This window comes from Colletes gigas, unplaced genomic scaffold (genome assembly GCF_013123115.1).
Source record: "Colletes gigas isolate AHSC1104 unplaced genomic scaffold, ASM1312311v1 Colletes_gigas_Sc00041, whole genome shotgun sequence".
Classification (NCBI taxonomy): Eukaryota; Metazoa; Arthropoda; class Insecta; order Hymenoptera; family Colletidae; genus Colletes; species Colletes gigas.
Genome location: NW_025106670.1, coordinates 436,603 through 457,643, shown reverse-complemented (window position 1 = coordinate 457,643; position 21,041 = coordinate 436,603). Strand labels below are relative to the sequence as shown.

General features: G+C 37.4%; 1 protein-coding gene across 2 annotated transcripts in view; it reads left to right on the top strand.

The window, feature by feature from the left end:
* LOC122402895 (semaphorin-2A) overlaps positions 1-21,041 on the top strand; it is a 680,389-nt gene that overhangs the window by 581,862 nt on the left and 77,486 nt on the right. For both annotated transcript variants that reach the window (XM_043406053.1, XM_043406054.1), the window contains one exon: positions 7,573-7,660. In XM_043406053.1, coding sequence (XP_043261988.1) covers positions 7,573-7,660 — 88 coding nt within the window. The remainder of the gene's footprint in view (positions 1-7,572; positions 7,661-21,041) is intronic.

Here is a 21,041-nt window from a genome sequence, read left to right as displayed (position 1 = left end):
TGCACTAAATAATTATAAACAACAGGTTATAATTCGCTTTGATACTTAATTAAAGTAATTTTTGTAACATTTCTCGAAGAATTTTTACTTAGAGATATAATAATCCTGCAAATTCAGTCATTTATTATTTAAATTGAATATTAGCTAATTTATAGATATCAAAATAATCAAAAATAAATTTATTTTTTGATAGACAAAATAAAATTTATTCAATAGACACGACTACAGACATAAATTCTGTTTCAATTTTAAATTTAAATTGAAATCTCTATTTCAAATTTATTTTTGAGTTGTTATTGGTAATTGTTTAGAAGTAAAAAATAAATGTCTTGTTTATTCATCAAAAAGCAGTAATATAATAAAAAATGAAACAGTTTTCTGTCGTCAGACCTTTGAATACAACCCCAATTTGCACCCCCAAATGAATATTGGAAAAAATTCCTCACATTATTCAATTATAATTAACATAAATATTCTAATCAGAATTATATTACTTCTGAGGAGAATAGAGACTGTTTTTAATTCAAAATTATTATTTACACGTGATTGTAACATTTGAAACTTGAAAACTTGCAAGTCGAAATGAAAGTCGAAGCGTTAAGGGTTGAAATGTGTATAATTAATTACAAGCTCGAGAATTGGTCGTTCATTGCTTCAGAGGCTGATGAATAATGCAACAACTTCAGTGGCTTCTTGGGGAGGGGGGGTGAAAAATTCCTTTTGGGCCCCTTTTTTGGGTCGAAAGAAACGATAAAATGTTCATATTTCTACGCTATTTTTATCCTAGCGAGCAAACTTGATGATGCACTCTTCTCCTGCAATTCTTGGCTTTTTTATCGAGTTTGACGAGTATTATTGCTTGCAAAGGCCAACGATAGCAATGGAGAATGCAGAGAAACGGTGACAATTGGGCACGGTTAATTGAAAAATCCTGTTTGAACGAATTAACTCGCTAGCGGGGCACCACCGAATTCAAATAAATAGCTTCCTGTCCCGAAGTCGTTAAGGGCTATCTCGCTGCTTTAACAACCCCCCGAGAGTCGATCTTATCTAAGCACGATACCCAAGAAACTTTTTCAACGAAAGCAATTTACGGTAAATAATCATGTTTAGCGCGATCTTGATCAACCTACGTCGTTAATGGATAATTTGCATAGCGCTTTATTTAAATAAAGATACGTCTTTATACAATCTGAATCTTCGACAATTCTGTTAGAAAAGATGCGATCGATTATTTCTATTTACTAATTTCTAATCGCTGTTAATCTTTGACAATTCTGCTTGAAATGATGCAATTTATACGATATTTCTATTTAGAAATTTGTGTAATCGCTGTTAACTCAAATACAGAATTATTATCTAGAATTTTACTCTCTCAGTGCTTCTTGCTATTCTCATATTTGATGTTATCAATTTTTGATTAATTTTAAGAAAATAAAATTCCTACGATTTATCATTGTGTTTACTCGAACATGTCACGAAAATTCATGGTAGTATTTAGTGTTTTTTGATTGGTCATGTGAGTTATGAGCGTGTTCGAGTCCGTGATTGATTGAGACACTATTAGGAGATGCATGGACGATAAGCGTTCTAAACGTTCGCGGCGGGTTTGACGAGCAAACGTACTTGCGATTCGCAAATATTTGGCAATTAGTGATTTACATTTCGCGTTTAGTGCATTATCGTCTCGATAAGTACGCAAACAGAGCGCCGCTCGCGTATTACCCGCAAAGAGAGAACATCGACAGCCTATGTTTCCACGGACGACGCGTAAATAATTTTATAAATACCTTTTCTATTAACATGTTTAGTAAATACACGCTCTCGAACCACAAATGGAATTTTAGTGAAATAAAAATGGTTTACTATTAATAAATTCTACTCTTTGTGTTCGAACTATTCTATACAATTTGTGTTCATTATAGTAGTCAGCAATTTAAAATAAAACTTGGGTCTCTCGCGTTAGTGGTCGTTTTCAGGGTTTATAAAATTAAATTTTCGTATGTTAAATGTGGGAAGTTTTGACTAATATACTGTTTCAATCTTGTAAATTCTTTTAGTTACTGTTTTTTAGATATTTTTATAATATTGAATATAAACGAATCAGGAGTATTAAATATGAGAAATTAAGTCATCAATTAGTGAAATACAGATTAGGGAAGTTCTATGTGATATTTCTAGTGGAGACTATAAATATAGAAATAAACAAAATGTAACACAGAACGAGATATGTTATGTTTCGTTCGAAAATTTTGAAACAGAATTTCAAATACATCAAAAATTGTTTCATAAGTACTATATGTTGGTACATATAGTACATAAATGTACTAACCCAGACCTAAGCCAGACCTAACCCAGACCTAACCCAGACCCTAAATCTGGGTTAGGTCTGGATTAGATCTGAGTTAGATCTGAGTTAGGTCTGGGTTAGGTCTGGATTAGATCTGAGTTAGGTCTGGGTTAGGTCTGGATTAGATCTCAGTTAGGTCTGGGTTAGGTCTGGGTTAGATCTGAGTTAGGTCTGGGTTAGGTCTGGGTTAGATCTGAGTTAGGTCTGGGTTAGGTCTGGATTAGATCTCAGTTAGGTCTGGGTTAGGTCTGGGTTCTAATCCAGACCAAACCTAAGCCAGATCTAATCCAGACCTAACCCAGATCTAAACAAGACCTAACCCAGACCTAACCCAAACCTAAGCGAGATCTAATCCAGACCTAACCCAGATCTATCCCAGACCTAACCCAGACCTAACCCAAACCTAAGCCAGATCTAATCCAGACCTAACCCAGATCTAACCCAGATCTAACCCAGACCTAACCCAGACCTAACCCAAACCTAAGCGAGATCTAATCCAGACCTAACCCAGATCTAACCCAGATCTAACCCAGACCTAACCCAAACCTAAGCCAGATCTAAACCAGACCTAACCCAAACCTAAGCCAGATCTAATCCAGACCTAACCCAGATCTAACCCAGTCCTAACCCAGAAGATAAGTACCATTACTATAGTGATTCCCTATTTACAAGATGCTCTCAGAATTTTTATTTTATGACTTGCCTTTTAAATACATGTCATTTCTTTTGTCAACTGATTGCAAGTGTAACGTCCATTGAAATTAACGATTTATTCAAATTATTGTCGTTTCAATAGTCTTGCACCCCTGCACCTTGCACCCTCAAGCTAAATCGTTGCAAAACGCGTGAAGATCCAACGATTTATCCAACGAACGAACCAGAGTCCCAACAGTTATACTGGCCAAACGAATAGCAAGTGTGGGCATCATCTTCCATGCACGCGATACGATTTTCTTAGGGCAATAAAATAAAAATAACACATGGCCTAACTGACAAGCTGGAAAAACGAGCCACTGTGCTCGCGAGTATAAATCTCGCCCCCTACTGAGGATCGAGGGTGTTCCTGGATCTATCCGTGGCGATCTAGCCGGAGTTTTTGTCCTCAAGTTCACGTAGATAGCGTAACAGTAATGGTAACGTTCGTGTTGCGTGTAATTTTATCACTTAAAGTGTTTCCCCCCGTGTGTATATCGCGGAATTGTCGACGATCGAGGTTTTTTCACAGAAGCCTGCTCAGGTTTGAACAGAGTCATTTCCACCCAGTTTGTGGGGCTGTCAGCCGCGTTATTTATGAGTCGCGATGAACTGTGTTCTGAGGATCAACGAATAACTATGTTTCACTTTTTACTGTTTCCTATTTCTCTCTCACTGTACTTCACTATCATTCTTTGCCTTAATACCAGCTTGGAACAATCAGAGCAATAAGTTTCTCTTCCTCGAAGGTTGCGATAATAGGATTCTGGTCAGGTTTGTAAACTCCAAGAATCTTTATCTTATGATTGTTGAGATTAAGCATTCCATGCATGAATTTTGTATCCATTTGGTGCAGAGTCTATTTTTATTGGAAAATAAATCGCTATTATTGAAAATATAATTGATAAATTATTGAAAATAGATCGTATTTGATACGATGCAACTTGGCAAGTAGATTCTCCTTACAATGGAGTTCCCCACACTCTTCATAAAATCCAAACTGATCGTTCAGCGTAATCTACCAACCACGAGTGTCCGCCTCATTAAGTCGAGGCAACAATAGCGCGATTATATCACTTGCAGTTCGCTATGTTCACACAGGGGGGGGGGCAGCAACGAGTCTGGGTTCCCATAAAAAGGGGTAGTAAGTCCCAACATTAAGAGGGGCCGTAGATACGTCACTTGGTCGAGAGACAGAGCGAGAGATCAGGTTTTTGCATTCATTCATGGGTTCGTGGGGGGGGGGCAGAAAAAAGGGGGGGTGGATGGAGCTGGCTCGAATCGCGATGTGTAAACACGCGGGAGTGAGAGAGAAAAAAGAGAAAAAGAGAAAAGGGACTCTGTCTGTGCCACGACGGCGAGGAACCCCTTTCATTCGACGTCAGCCCCTCCTGATACCGTATAAAATATAGTATTGTTCGCGCTCTGTTAGTCCAAAGTGGAGAACGAGTATATTTAGGGGAGGGTCGGCTTTCTTTCATATGTTAAGCAGATCAGTGTCGACGAGATAGAGTGGGGTAGAGAGGGGGATGAGACAGAGAACTGTACCCGGTGTAGGAACCACCCCTTCGACTTCCATCACCTCCCAAAACCCCCCCAAAGAGAACTCTGCAACGTGCACTCTTAAATGATTGCCGACTTGACTTAATGTTGTGAAAAATAGCCGTGTGCTCTCAGCGTCCTTCCGATATTTTTCTTTATTATGAGGAGCAGAGATGGGGGACCAATTTTTTAGCATCGTATTATCCCAAGCTTTCACCCCCGGGGGCGGTCCATAGTGTTATTTCGACGATTTATATTCTTTTATTTAGTTTTTGCTAACAGTTTGCGGTTAACAGATATTTTTGTTAATTTTGCTTTCAACTTTTGACGAAGGTTGGAAGAAAAATTGACTGTTTTAGGCGAGTGTGTCTGAGAATTGAAGTGAGTGATAGGAAACATGTATGTATTAACACAGACCTAAGCTAGATCTAAGCTAGACCTAAGCTAGACCTAACCCAGACCTAATCCAGATCTAATCCAAACCTAACCCATACCTAACTCGGATCTAATCCAGACCTAACCCAGACCTAAGCTAGACCTAAGCTAGACCTAACCCAGACCTATATCGATTAGTAATAAGAATAAATTATTTTGGTGATACAGGAATCAGAATTTGGTATTTGCTTAGAACGTTCTGTTTAATATATCTTCTAGTACATTTATCACTGCTTTTAAGTCCAATCATATCACATACATGGATGTTTAATCTACGAAATCTCTCAGAAAGTCACCGAAATATAAAATTGCAGAGAATTTCGTCCACGATCCGAGGCGAGTAGTTCTCTACATGTGACACGGTTAAACTTTTATTTAGCAACGCTTGTTCGCGGATGCTCGTAAATTAAAGCTGCCTGGAATTTATGGTCCGGAGAACGGGACGATCAAGTGTCGCGAAATGTATTACTCTTCTAAGGAGAATGGTAGCCTGAAAATACGAGTTCCTTCCACGCGTCGTTGCAAACTGGATCTACGATACTTAAATTCTGCCACTTTTCTCGACATTTTATAGTGTCACTCGCTCGACATAAAGTATGTGCAAATAATAAACTTCTCATCTTATAACGAGCTGCTCGAAAACCAAAAGTTCTCGAGAAACATCATATATACTTCCGAGTGAACGATGCATTTTTAAACTTTCCTGGAGGTTGAAAGGAAAGTTGTATTTACGTGTTGTCAAACTCCAGTTTCGAGTCTTCACAAGTTTGTCGATTCAAAACTGTTTGCAGATGTGTATTTTTCGAATTCAAGGTTATGCAATTTTTTTATTTTCGATCGATCTTGGTAAAGTATATTACTAAATGAATATTCCAGAACCTAAACCAGAAAACCCAGACCTAAGCTAGACCTAAGCTAGATCTAACCAAAACCTAAGCCAGATCTAATCCAGACCTAACCCAGACCCTAGATCTGGGTTAGGTCTGGGTTAGGTCTGGATTAGATCTGAGTTAGGTCTGGGTTAGGTCTGGATTAGATCTGGGTTAGGTCTGGGTTAGGTCTGGGTTAGATCTGAGTTAGGTCTGGGTTAGGTCTGGATTAGATCTGGGTTAGGTCTGGGTTAGGTCTGAATTAGATCTGGGTTAGATCTGGGTTAGGTCTGGGTTAGGTCTGGATTAGATCTGAGTTAGGTCTGGGTTAGGTCTGGGTTAGATCTGAGTTAGATCTGGGTTAGGTCTGGGTTAGGTCTGGATTAGATCTGAATTAGATCTGGGTTAAGTCTGGGTTAGGTCTGGATTAGATCTGAATTAGGTTTGGGTTAGGTCTGGGTTAGGTCTGGATTAGATCTGGGTTAGATCTGGGTTAGGTCTGGGTTAGGTCTGGGTTCTAATCCAGACCAAACCTAAGCCAGATCTAATCCAGACCTAACCCAGATCTAAACCAGACCTAACCCAGACCTAACCCAAACCTAAGCCAGATCTAATCCAGACCTAACCCAGACCTAACCCAGACCTAACTCAGATCTAATCCAGACCCAACCCAGACCTAACCCAGATCTAACCCAGATCTAATCCAGACCTAACCCAGACCTAACTCAGATCTAATCCAGACCTAACCCAGACCTAACCCAGATCTAATCCAGACCTAACCCAAACCTAAGCCAGATCTAACCCAGACCTAACCCAAACCTAAGCCAGACCTAACCCAAACCTAAGCCACATCTAATCCAGACCTAACCCAGACCTAACCCAGACCTAACCCAGAATATCTTAATTTACCTGCTCAAGAGATTAGTTTACGACCTCGCTATATCATGGCCCGTACTATACACTTAAGTGTTCTTGTGTAACCTTTCAATGTTCTGCTCTGTAACTTGTGAACTTTTCAATGTTCTTGTGGAAATTGTATAGTTCGTACCACAAAAATGTAATTTCGAGAAAAACAGCTCGAAAGTTCCACGTCCAGTCGTTTTACACCTGCGCTGTACATTTCAGCAGGCTATAACTTCGTTAGTTTCTCAAATTTCAATTTAATATTTGGTAGATATATTTTCGAGACTACATACTAAAGGAAAACGCAAAAAAAATTGAATTTTTTAAACCCCACAGAGTAGAAAGGTCTCTTAAAGTAGAAATTCGCGACATGTGTGTCTCAAAGTTAGAAAACAGAAATTCTTATATCGCGGTTGCAAGTTTTCCTCCCGAATCTCTATCAATTCCCCATTTATTCGCTACCTCGCAATTTTACGCGTCCCACAATAAAAACATCTCGCCATCGATGGCGGGCGTTACGTGCCGTGTAATTTCAACGAGTTTCCGAAGCAACGACATAAGTTCCTGGTTAACTTTGCCCGGCTTACCGTCACTCGACGTGCTATAAACGACAACCGAACGAAACAAGACCAGGGAAAAGGCACCGGGACGCGTTATTATAAAAGTCGTAATGAAAATCTAACGATCCGTCAAGCAAAGAAAGAACGCCTCGAGAAATGAATGGTTGGCGAGTGTGTCTCTGTTCCTCGTTTTAACCTCTTTGTTTACGTTTGCTTTCAGAACACGTGAGGGAGTTCAGCTGCGGGATGCTGTACTACAGGACGCTCTACTTGGACAGTAAGAGGGACGCCCTGTACGTCGGCGCCATGTAAGCACCCGTTCTTTTTTCTATATCGTCCTTTTTTATTTCACGTAATAAAATGTCGCGCGATGGAAAATCCTCCCTTTCCTCGATAAAAGTTACGCTCCGCTCGTCGTCAAAGCGCCCGTGGATCGCACACACGCGCACAAGGCTCGCGTTCACACACGCGTGTACGTGCCGGGGAACGGATTTTTCCGATTCCCGTGATTAAAATTCTACGAGCGTGTTCCGATTGATTAAATTTCACGATGACATCGAACATCGGATAATCCATGTTTTGAAACAGTCTCTGTATTACAGCGGGCGTCGACACAGAGCCGGGGCTTTCGCGATGATAATTATCGTTGGGCTGATTGCGCTGAATTGCCACCCTCTTCTCCCCGTTTCCCCTCCCCGTTTTCCCCCCCGTTTTTATTCGAAACCTTATATCGTCGTGCGTGAGCCGAATCGACGTGCAATTTCGTCGTTATTTATCCCGCGTTCGAGATTGAAATGAAAAGTAACGTTCCGTTCGACGGCGCAACTGGGTCGCGCGTGAAACGTTTCGAATATATATTCCGCCTTTCGAAGCGAGCTTTCGACGTTCCATCGAGAAGCGAATAAAATGTTCTCTCCCGGTTATTGTTCCCGGCCATTGTTATTTAAATTTAATAATTTGCTTATAGCGAGCCGCTACGCCGGGCCGCGATTGTTTTCTACGATGCGTGAAACTTTTGGGGATTATGGCAACCCTCGTCCTGTCGCTCGTATCAATTTCACATATTTTTCGCGGCAAAAAATTTAGTATTCTGCGTGCAAAACAATGTGTACAGTGGTCTCTTGTTAGTGGTTTCTATTTTTATTTCGATATTGTTCGCGAAATCATCACCACAATATCCTAGAACTATAAATGAAAATGAAACTTTTATGTGAAATTATTTTAATCACATTGCTGAGCTTTTGCTAGTGAAAATGATACCAAACAAGGTCGTATTTACTCTCATACTTATATACTTTTTATGATTGCAATATAAACTAGATGAGAAATAGCAATAAAAGTAAAAGCAAAATAGTACTATAATGGAAATTCAAAAAAATGATTATACAGGATGTTCAGCCTGGGAAAAATTGTAATGGGAGATTCTGGAGGCCAAAATAAGACGAAAATCAAGAATACAAATTTGTTAATTGAGGCTTCGTTAAAAAGTTATTAACGTTCAAAGTTGTGGCTGTCGAACGACAATTTGTCCAACTACTCGATTTTTTTTCTCGAAAATGCGCAGGATTTCGGGGGTATATCTATTCACGAAAAATGATTCTAATAGCCCCTACAATCGAACATAATTTTTCCAGAATGATTTGAAGCTTTTCAATTTTCAGGGAAACAGACAGATGATATGGTCAGACATATTTTCAGTAATGAATTTATTTTTTTTTAAAAATGCGTACGATTTCGGAGGTATATCTAATCACCAAAAATGATTATAATCGATCCCCACAACCGAAAATAATTTTTCCAGAATGATTTGAAGCTTTCAATTTTCAGGGGAACATACACAGTTATAGTCAGCCATTATATTTTCAGTAATGAATTTTTTTATCGAAAATGCGCAGGATTTCGGGGGTATGTCTAATCACCAAAAATGATTGTAATTGACCCTCGCAACCGTCAATAATTTTTTCAGAATGATTTAAAATTTTTTTAAATAAGAAAATAAGACGATAAAGAGTTTCGTTAAAAGGTTATTGAAAAATTTCAAATCATTCTAGAAAAAATATCTTTGGTTGCAGGAGTCAATTAGAATCATTTTTGGTCAATAGACATACCCTCGAAATCCTATCAATTTTCTAGAAAAAAATTCGAGAAGGTGTGAACTTTTTCGACAAAATTGAAAAATTTCAAATCGTTCTAAAAAAAATATCTTTGGTTGCAGGGGTCAATTACAATCATTTTTGGTCAATAGACATACCCACGAAATCCTACGCAGTTTTGAGAAAAAAAATTCCTAATCGAAAATGTCATTTATGGCCGGAAATGTTGCTCGAAAATTTCATGCGAATCTTTAATATGTCATAACTTCTGAACGGATCGAAGGATTTTAATGTTTGAAGCGGCAAACAACGCGTATTTTGACGAAGAATATGTAAAAATTCAAACAATATTGAAAAAGTTGTTCCTTGACCCCGTAAATTGAGAAAAACCCCCTAAAAATGACCCAATTTTCAAACGACCATAACTCCTACAATAGCGACAATATTTCAATGAAACTTTTTTCTGGGGTAGAGCTCATGGATACCTACAAAAAAGTACTAGACAACTTTTCCATAGGGCGTCAAACAAAATTACTAAAAATGAAAAACTGATTTTTAGAAAAATCGACAGTGTGTAGGTGCCTTAATTTTTCGGCGAAATTAAAATATATCAAATCATTTTGAAAAAATTATTTTCAACTGCGAGGGTCAATTACAATCACTTTTGGTGAATAGACATACCCCCAAAATCTTGCGCATTTTGGAGAAAAAAATTCGAGAATGTGCTTAAATTTTACGACGAAAAAGAAATTGTCAAATCGTTCCGAAAAAATTATTTTCGATTGAAGGGGTCAATCACAATCATTTTTGGTGAATAGACATACCCTCGAAATCCTACGCATTTTCGAGAAAAAAATTCGAGTAGGTGGCCAAATTGCAGTTCGACAGCCACAACTTTAAACGCTAATAACTTTTTAACGAAGCCTTCATCAACAAATTGCTGTTCTTGATTTTCGACTTATTTTGGTCTCCAGAATCTCCCATTAAAATTTTTCCCAGGTGTGACAACTTCTATAAATTTCGATTCTATAAATATGCATAACAAATTCTTTCTCGACTATATTAGACTTTCTTTCTCAAATTCAGCCTCATTGCAAGTCATACTATTTGTAACTCTCATCGATTTATTTTTCTATACTCTATTAAATGCATATTCAATTACCAATAAATAAATTTATTTAATACAATAAATTACAATTGTCAAAATGTTTACTTGCTCCAATGAAAATCGCAACTGTCGTAGTAACGATTAACACTTTACGGCCGCTGTCACGTATGTGTGACTTCGCGAGCCAGCAGATGTTGGCCAAAGTCACGTGTGCGTGAATCTACGTGATCGGTTACCATTTCACATAATATTTCTCACATTTCGTGTATCTCACTTTGGTCTACAATATTAACGGTGATGAACAACGGTTTTCGTGCGATACATGTGGCCATTAAAGTGTTAAAAAAGCAATTTCACGTCTCGATTAGTTGTAACCGTGGACATTTTTTCCATTGGCAAAGATTAATCGTAAAAGTTCAGCTGGTTTAATTCGCGTGTACTTGTTTCGCGTACGTTTGCCTCGTCCCCGTCGGCTTCGTGCCCCGAAGGTTTCAGTAAATTACCTTTCTGCAAATTGAAACGTTTAGCAAACGAAACCTGGTCATCCCCTCGTGTACAGAGGAGAACGATCCGGTACATAAACGCGGTATATATTTCAGTATCCGAGCTAAGAGTGCGCGCAAATACCGCGGAGGGGGCCGATTACGAAAAGGAGTACAGACGCACTCGAGCATCGTTCCCGACGAGTCTGCGCGAATACGGCCAGACAGTCGTTCTAAAAAGCAAAGCATAGTGGTTGAAAACCAATATCCAACCCTGTCTTCAATTTATACAAAAACGTTCAAACGAACCGGCACTCGACTCAACGAACGTTCTCCCAAAGATTAGATCAGGTTTCTAAAAAATTCATTAATAATACACGCGGTGTGAAACTTCATCGCTGACATAATTCTGTCGTTTCTTTATTTTTTTTCCATTTATTGCAACAAACGTTATCAATTAACCCCTTAACGTTCATGCCCGAGTCTGACTGCTTTGAAAGACGATATATCTTTGATCTGATCGTTTAAGGGATGAAAATATTTGGTTTCCTTAAAAAAAATCATTAAAATAATTTCTGCAAAATTTATTTACACAGAAAAAATTGAATCACTTATTGTTTAAATGCGATATCGATTAATTCGTGAATAATTCGAAGGAATAATTTCGAGATGGAATGAAATTCATGGGATAGAGGGACGATGGTTTTTCTTCTATAAAACTCACTTTTAACACAATGCTCGAGTATCGTTTCGAAGAAGAAACGGAGGTCGAGAGAGCAAAAAGGGGCTTCCTTAAGGGTGGATAGAGATTGTAACGGGGGAACGTTGCATCATTACTACAGAAGTATTATTTCTTGATTCGGTTCCAACCTTTCCCACCCCCTGCCAGTCCTCGTTACTATCCTGCCGGCCATTCACTAGCGTTTTCTTTTGTGAGGCTCCCTTCTTAATTTGGTAAATGCCAGCAAAATGCTACGCGGCCCCGGCAATGGCGTCTGAAAGCCACTGGATACACAAACCAGAGAGCCTCTCGCGCGAGGAGGCCAACAACAGTCATCTAATATATCTATCGTGACAGTAGAAATTATTTCTCAGATCATATCCTTTGTCAATTTCGAAAGAAACAGCATAAATCGCGGAGTCATGGAGAGAAACTTTGAAATAGTATTTAAAAGTTCCATGAGAAGATGGAAAAATGCCACAATTTAACGTTTCTCAGGGAACAATGATGTTTCAATGACATAAATATGTGTTGTATCATGCTCTGCACTTGTTTGCTCGAAATATCTGCTTGTAACTTTGTTCTGAACTGCCAAAACCGTGTATCCAGTGGTTTTATAATAATCGAAACTGTTTCGTAAGCGCTGTGTTAATCTTTGAAGTAGCAGAAGTTGAAGTCGATAAGCGCGTATTGCTATGCTGGAACGGACCTCATGATAATCGTTTCATCGGGATATTATCATATATTTCTCTTTCGAAATTTGTTTTTTTTCTAACCCAGACATCACCCAGACCTAACCCAGACCCTAGATCTGAGTTAGGTCTGGGTTAGGTCTGGATTAGATCTGAGTTAGGTCTGGGTTAGGTCTGGGTTAGGTCTGAATTAGATCTGGGTTAGGTCTGGGTTAGATCTGAGTTAGATCTGGGTTAGGTCTGGATTAGATCTGAGTTAGGTCTGGGTTAGGTCTGGATTAGATCTGGCTTAGGTTTGGGTTAGGTCTGGGTTAGATCTGGGTTAGGTCTGGGTTAGGTCTGGATTAGATCTGGCTTAGGTTTGGGTTAGGTCTGGGTTAGGTCTGGTTTAGATCTGGGTTAGGTCTGGGTTAGATCTGAGTTAGATCTGGGTTAGGTCTGGATTAGATCTGAGTTAGGTCTGGGTTAGGTCTGGGTTCTAATCCAGACCAAACCTAAGCCAGATCTAATCCAGACCTAACCCAGATCTAACCCAGATCTAAACCAGACCTAACCCAAACCTAAGCCAGATCTAATCCAGACCTAACCCAGACCTAACCCAGACCTAACCCAGACCTAACCCAAACCTAAGGCAGATCTAATCCAGACCTAACCCAGATCTAAACCAGACCTAACCCAGACCTAACCCAAACCTAAGCCAGATCTAATCCAGACCTAACCCAGACCTAACCCAGATCTAACCCAGACCTAACCCAAACCTAAGCCAGATCTAATCCAGACCTAACCCAAACCTAAGCCAGATCTAATCCAGACCTAACCCAGACCTAACCCAGATCTAACCCAGACCTAACCCAAACCTAAGCCAGATCTAATCTAGATCTAATCCAGACCTAACCCAGACCTAACCCAGATCTAGGGTCTGGTAGAAACATCGTCATTAGAATTAAAAAAAATTAATCAATCTATTTATAATTATTACAATAAAAGAAATTTCTTTTAATTTATAATTCCCTGATTATACCTGTAATCGAACGATAAATGGTAATCGTCATTTAATTTTTGTAATTAGTAACTAGTATCGTACCCAAAAAATATAGAATAGAAATAGAAATAGAAAATATAGTAGAAAGATCAAGTCTTTCTTTTGTTTTCTTTTGTGAGGCTCCCTTCTTAATTTGGTAAATGCCAGCAAAATGCTACGCGGCCCCGGCAATGGCGTCTGAAAGCCACTGGATACACAAACCAGAGAGCCTCTCGCGCGAGGAGGCCAACAACAGTCATCTAATATATCTATCGTGACAGTAGAAATTATTTCTCTGATCATATCCTTCGTCAATTTCGAAAGAAACAGCATAAATCGCGGAGTCATGGAGAGAAACATTGAAATAACATTTAAAAGGTCAATGAAAAGATGGAAAAATGCCACAATTTAACGTTTCTCAGGGAACAATGATGTTTCAATGACATAAATATGTGTTGTATCATGCTCTGCACTTGTTTGCTCGAAATATCTGCTTGTAACTTTATTCTGAACTGCCAAAACCGTGTATACAGTGGTTTTATAATTATCGAAACTGTTTCGTAAGCGCTATGTTTAATCTTCGAAGTAGCACTCTATCGAATTGTGCAGTTGACATCTATAAGAACGGTCCATTCCCATTCATATTTATCGAGTTTGTCCGATGCTCGTGAATTCCGTTCGCTAAATAATCGTGATAATGAAGGTTTAATCCCCCGATGGCTTTCAATAAAATAGTATTATGCTAATGTAATTGGTAATTACGGGGTTAAGCGATAGATATTGAATTCCAGAGTCGCTAAACAGACCGTTGAATTTGTGGCGTTGCGGAGTTGCCGGGCAGTGTGCATGAGAAATTATAAACGTCGTTTCTACCTAATTTATTTTTCTTACGATTCGATCTTTGCGCTCGTCGCGCTCCCTTAATACATATTTATTAACACGTTTCACGCCGTGTTAGCTCGCGATTTACATGTTGTGACTTGGAAGGGTGTAAATACAGAGCAAAAAATGCAACGCGGGAAACGTCTTTGTTACTGGTTTGTATATTCGATGAAAAAGGGTTGATATTTACTTCGCAAACTGAGCTGTAATAAACAAAATATTGTCACTATTATTGTTATCTTCTCTATCGATTACATATATAATTTTTATAAAAGAAATTCAACGTGGAAATGTTTTATCTTAAAACAGTGGAAAATAACTATAAAGGGTGTTCGACTACCCCTAGAAAAAATTGTATTGGGAGATTCTAGAGACCAAAATAAGACGAAAATCAAGAATACCAATTTGTTGGTTGAGGCTTCGTTCAAAAGTTATTAACGTTCAAAGTTGTGGCTGTCGAACTGCAATTTCTCCACCTACTCGATTTTTTTTCTCGAAAGTGGGTAGGAATTCGAGGGTATGTCTGTTCACGAAAAATGATTCTAATGGCCTCTAGAATCAAACATAATTTTTTCAGAATGATTTGAAATTTTTTAATTTTGTCGATTATAATAAACCTTCACGATTTTTTTTCTCGAAAGTGTGAAGAATTTCGAGGGTATGTCTATTCACCAAAAATGATTATAATCGACCCCTGTAACTAAATATAATTTTTTTAGCAGGATTTGAAATTTTTGAATTTTATTGTTAATAACACGTTAATGACAAATTGGTATTCTTGTTTCTCGTCTTATTTCGGCCACTAGAATCTCCCATTAAAATTGTTCCCATGGGTGGTCGAACATCCTATATATAAAATTGCGATAGAAATAGTGTTATAATGATTCCAAGCATGAAACAGTCAAAACAGCAAAACGAACATGTTCTCGAAAGATTTCAGCTACTTCTCGAAGAGGAGAGTCTATAGATCTAGTTCTCTTTCCCCCCCAGCAAGTCATCAATGACCTCTAGTCTGATAATTGGAACCGTTCAATTAACATGCCTTAATTGTAGCGCGAATCGAAACGTTGCCGGCGATACTCGAACTACAATTAATGGGTATCACCTTTCTAATTAACGAGGAACGATGCTCGCACGTAGTAGATATCGATCGGTGGCGTTGATACCCGGAGTAAAAAGGGATCATAAAGGACGAGAGATGAGGAGAGGGGGTGTGTGAATCGAGACGGGGATATGGTTAGAAACACGTATACCTAGCACACACCGTGCGACCCGAGCAATTCGTGCGGATATGAAAGCGTGATCGCCCACCACTTATCACCATCAACGACCACCTAAAACGTGCGTCGATTACACACCGTTTTGCTTCCGTTCTATTTTCTTCTTTTTACGTTTCGCGTCTTAAGCTACCGCCCACACACTGCACCACTCGCCAAATACCCAAAAGTTCATCGACAAATAGACACGTGTGGCTGGAATGATAGATTCTTGCCTTAGTTTCAATACTTCGTTGTTATTCGTCGACAAAATATTGTGAATCAAAGCACTCGACTCGTCAAATCAGTCGAGCGCTTGTGAGAGCGCCGAGCCCTCTGGCGGCGAGCACGGGAAGCAACACTTTTAATACCCGGTGTAGTAAAACTCATCTTAATTAAGAAACCATGAAAACTGTAAGATGACGTTTTTCTTCTTCGACTATGTTCTGGTCTATTTAGAGTGGTCAATTATTACTATTTTTATTTATAAAAATTTCCACATATTTCGGAGATATCAACAACATCAGATGACAAAGAACTCATGTGTAAAACGGACCTAAAAATACGCGTTTTACAGAATACCCCTCAATCTGTAGACCTCGTACCCTTTTTCTCTGACTTCTAGGTTAACTGACAAACTAACTAACTAACTAACTAACTAACAAACTTCTATATTCAATATTCAAAGTATAGAAACACAGAAAGTGTCTTGTACCTATGTCCAGTGGCGTAAGTTAGTAAGTTCAGACGTCGTCGCCTCGATTGCGTGTTGGGGATGACACTAAGGGTTGTTCCGAGCTAGTATTGCAGCGCGTTTCTGGTTGGTGGAAGTGGAATGGCTAAACAAGCATGGCGAGTGGCCGATATTTGTCGCGCAGAGCGGACTTTGTCCAAAGTCCTGACGGTTCTTACGCGAGGACGAGAATTTATTATCGGGTGTGCTCGAGGGCGAGAGGTCGAGGTATTATCGAGCAATTTGTTTTGACGTATCGTTTTGACTCCATCGCGGCGGGCCGCCCCTTTGTCCATTATTCCGCGCGGATACGTTTATCCCTTTTATTTTTCATTCGATCGACACCGGTATTATAACCGGGCACGTTGTTTTTGCGAATATTTCGACCGCGCAAAGGGATGTTATTTTTCTTTGTTCTCGGCCGTTACGCGGGGAAAGGCGGATCCCGTGATAATTTCGCGTGGAAAACCATAGAACGGAATTGGTGTTCCCGGAAGATAGCAAGTTTGTCGGCGGAATCGATATTTTTCGATCTTTTTTTTCGGACACGGTTTCGCGAACTGGCGAAAATAAATACAAAAAATCCATCGTCTTTGTCTAGAAATTATATTTAACCCTCGAGTGGACTCTCAATCTTAGTTTAGTCATTTTTCTCTTCAACTTATCATGTAAAAAAGATTCATCAAAATGCCAATTGTTTTATAGTGCAATAAATTTAGAAACACATGAAGATACTAACAATTTGAAAACTAAAGTAGCTAAGATTATTTTATAACTAATGTCAAATAAAGAGTATACAATGCTTCTTTGTTTTAAACAGTCGCTGCAAATTATTTTTAAATGTTTTTTAATGCACTTTTTATTACACTTTTAGCAAATTTGAAAGACTCGTCTCTTTATTGAACAAAAATGACAAAATTTGAACGTTTTATCTGCTTTTTTGTAGCATTGTTGATGGATTAGGAATAGTATTATACTTTCATCAACAACACTAATAGTATGCTTTACATTTTTATTACACTTTTAGCAAATTTGAAAGACATGTCTCTTTATTGAACAAAAATGACAAAATTTGAACGTTTTATCTGCTTTTTTGTAGCTTTGTTGATGGATTAGGAATAGTATTATACTTTCATCAACAACACTTATAGTATGCTTTACATTTTTATTACACTTTTAGCAAATTTGAAAGACATGTCTCTTTATTGAACAAAAATGACAAAATTTGAACGTTTTATCTGCTTTTTTGTAGCTTTGTTGATGGATTAGGAATAGTATTATACTTTCATCAACAACACTAATAGTATGCTTTACATTTTTATTACACTTTTAGCAAATTTGAAAGACATGTCTCTTTATTGAACACAAATGACAAAATTTAAACGTTTTATCTGCTTTTTTGTAGCTTTGTTGATGGATTAGGAATAGTATTATACTTTCTTCAACAACACTTATGGTATGCTTTACATTTTTATTACACTTTTAGCAAATTTGAAAGACATGTCTCTTTATTGAACAAAAATGACAAAATTTGAACGTTTTGTCTGCTTTTTTGTAGCTTTGTTGATGGATTAGGAATAGTATTACACTTTCATCAACAACACTTATAGTATGCTTTACATTTTTATTACACTTTTAGCAAATTTGAAAGACATGTCTCTTTATTGAATAAAAATGACAAAATTTGAACGTTTTATCTGCTTTTTTGTAGTTTTGTTGATGGATTAGGAATAGTATTATACTTTCATCAACAACACTAATAGTATGCTTTACATTTTTATTACACTTTTAGCAAGTTTGAAAGACATGTCTCTTTATTGAACAAAAATGACAAAATTTAAACGTTTTGTCTGCTTTTTTGTAGCTTTGTTGATTGATTAGGAATAGTATTATACTTTCATCAACAACACTTATGGTATGCTTTACATTTTTATTACACTTTTAGCAAATTTGAAAGACATGTCTCTTTATTGAACAAAAATGACAAAATTTGAACGTTTTGTCTGCTTTTTTGTAGCATTGTTGATGGATTAGGAATAGTATTATACTTTCTTCAACAACACTTATAGTATGCTTTACATTTTTATTACACTTTTAGCAAATTTGAAAGACATGTCTCTTTATTGAACAAAAATGACAAAATTTAAACGTTTTATCTGCTTTTTTGTAGCTTTGTTGATGGATTAGGAATAGTATTACACTTTCATCAACAACACTTATGGTATGCTTTACATTTTTATTACACTTTTAGCAAATTTGAAAGACATGTCTCTTTATTGAACACAAATGACAAAATTTAAACGTTTTATCTGCTTTTTTGTAGCTTTGTTGATGGATTAGGAATAGTATTATACTTTCATCAACAACACTTATGGTATGCTTTACATTTTTATTACACTTTTAGCAAATTTGAAAGACATGTCTCTTTATTGAACAAAAATGACAAAATTTGAACGTTTTATCTGCTTTTTTGTAGCTTTGTTGATGGATTAGGAATAGTATTATACTTTCATCAACAACACTTATAGTATGCTTTACATTTTTATTACACTTTTAGCAAGTTTGAAAGACAGGTCTCTTTATTGAACAAAAATGACAAAATTTGAACGTTTTGTCTGCTTTTTTGTAGCTTTGTTGATGGATTAGGAATAGTATTATACTTTCATCAACAACACTTATGGTATGCTTTACATTTTTATTACACTTTTAGCAAATTTGAAAGACATGTCTCTTTATTGAACAAAAATGACAAAATTTGAACGTTTTGTCTGCTTTTTTGTAGCATTGTTGATGGATTAGGAATAGTATTATACTTTCTTCAACAACACTTATAGTATGCTTTACATTTTTATTACACTTTTAGCAAATTTGAAAGACATGTCTCTTTATTGAACAAAAATGATAATTTGAAGGTTTTATCTGCTTTTTTGTAGCTTTGTTGATGGATTAGGAATAGTATTATACTTTCATCAACAACACTTATAGTACGCTTTACTGTTTTATTAGATATATACTCACATATTTGACAAATCAAATTACTAAATAAATTTTTGATAACTAACCATTCTTTTCAATATAATTAATCATTATTTCGTAATAATACAGATATGAGGTATTCTAGATATATTTTCTAAACTATATTCTTTACGAGAATGCGAAAAAAATCGATTTTTTCTAAATACATACAAAGATCTATTAAATATAAATGAATAAGTCAATTGCAATAAACTGTAAACGTACATATTAAATTCATTGCACAAAAAACTCTCAAATTTAAAATTATGGAAATATTAATTGAAGTAACTTTTCATTTCTCCACTAAATTACACTCAAATGCAGACGAAAATATTATTTTTAACCAGGCACATATATCTCTTAATTTTTGTAGATAATTCTATAATTTGTTTTATTTTTTGTATTTAACTATTACAAAATATATTATGAAATTGATTGTACAAAAATGTTTCCCCGGATAATTGCTTCATTTAACACTAGATTTACATATTTACATAATATTTAATATTTAAATACACATTTAAAATTGCAGAACACGTAAATATTACTTTTTAACAACTCACATTGAATTTGATTCATGAAATGGCATGAATACATATTCTAATTAATAGAACAATCGTATTTTAATAAATATATATAATCTAGTGTTAACAATAGAAAAAGTAAAGACAAATACGACAAATAGAAAATAACAATTTTTATTTCCTAACATTTTGTTAAAAAATGACGTTCTCGCGTTTCCTAAGGGCACTGAGACTTTTAAAAAAGTGAAGAAAAGCATTCCGTTGTAATTTCTGGTCGCGTATTTCGCCTCGAAGTATCAAAAATTCGATCGATCGACGCGGACACGCGCGATTTGCTTCGAAGGGCCGAAGGTTTGGCCCGAGCACGCGAATAACTCGTTTTATCCCACCCTTTAATTAAATTGCGCCCTTTTCGTCCTTCTGAAATCGAGAGTCACGTCATTAAACCCCGTTCGTTCGAAGATCATAGGGCTTAATCGTTTCGCGTCGCCCGAAAGAGGAATGTCGTGATCGTTTTCCTTTTTCCGCGGGATTCTTATCGGAATCCGATATTGCGGAGGCTTGTGCCGGTGGACGGGGACGGGGGAACCACGAAAACGGGGCCATTGGAGCGAAGCCAGAAAACAAGCAACGCTGAAATCGAACTACACTCCGTCGTTGGGCGAAATGCAGCTTAAGTCGCCTTTTACATACCGCCATTCCCCCCACTGCGTGCTCATCTCGTTACAGGAAACGAACGTGGCTTCAAAAGCAGAAGCGTCTCGTTTCTTGCTTCCCTGTCGATCTTATCTGATTTACTATTCCCGTGATCTCGTTCCCCTGGATCCCCCTCGCGAGAAATTTCGCGTATCTTCGACTCGAGTTCCATGGCTACACGCGCTCGTTGTCTTCAAAGCGTTCTGATTTTTGTTTGATGGGAGAAAGGGGCACGATCGAATCGTTAGAAATGGACTCAAAGCCCCATACGTTCAACGTACGACTGTTTTATCAAATGAGCCACATCGAGGCAGTCGATTTGATATTTCAGATAGCTGTCACACGCAGCTCGAGCAATCTAGAATATACGATACCTTTGAGGCGCGTCAAAGGCACGGAAATTAAAGAATCAACTGTTCGCGGGAGTTACGTGTAAAAATAAGAAGCTGGAGTTACTTGTAAAAAC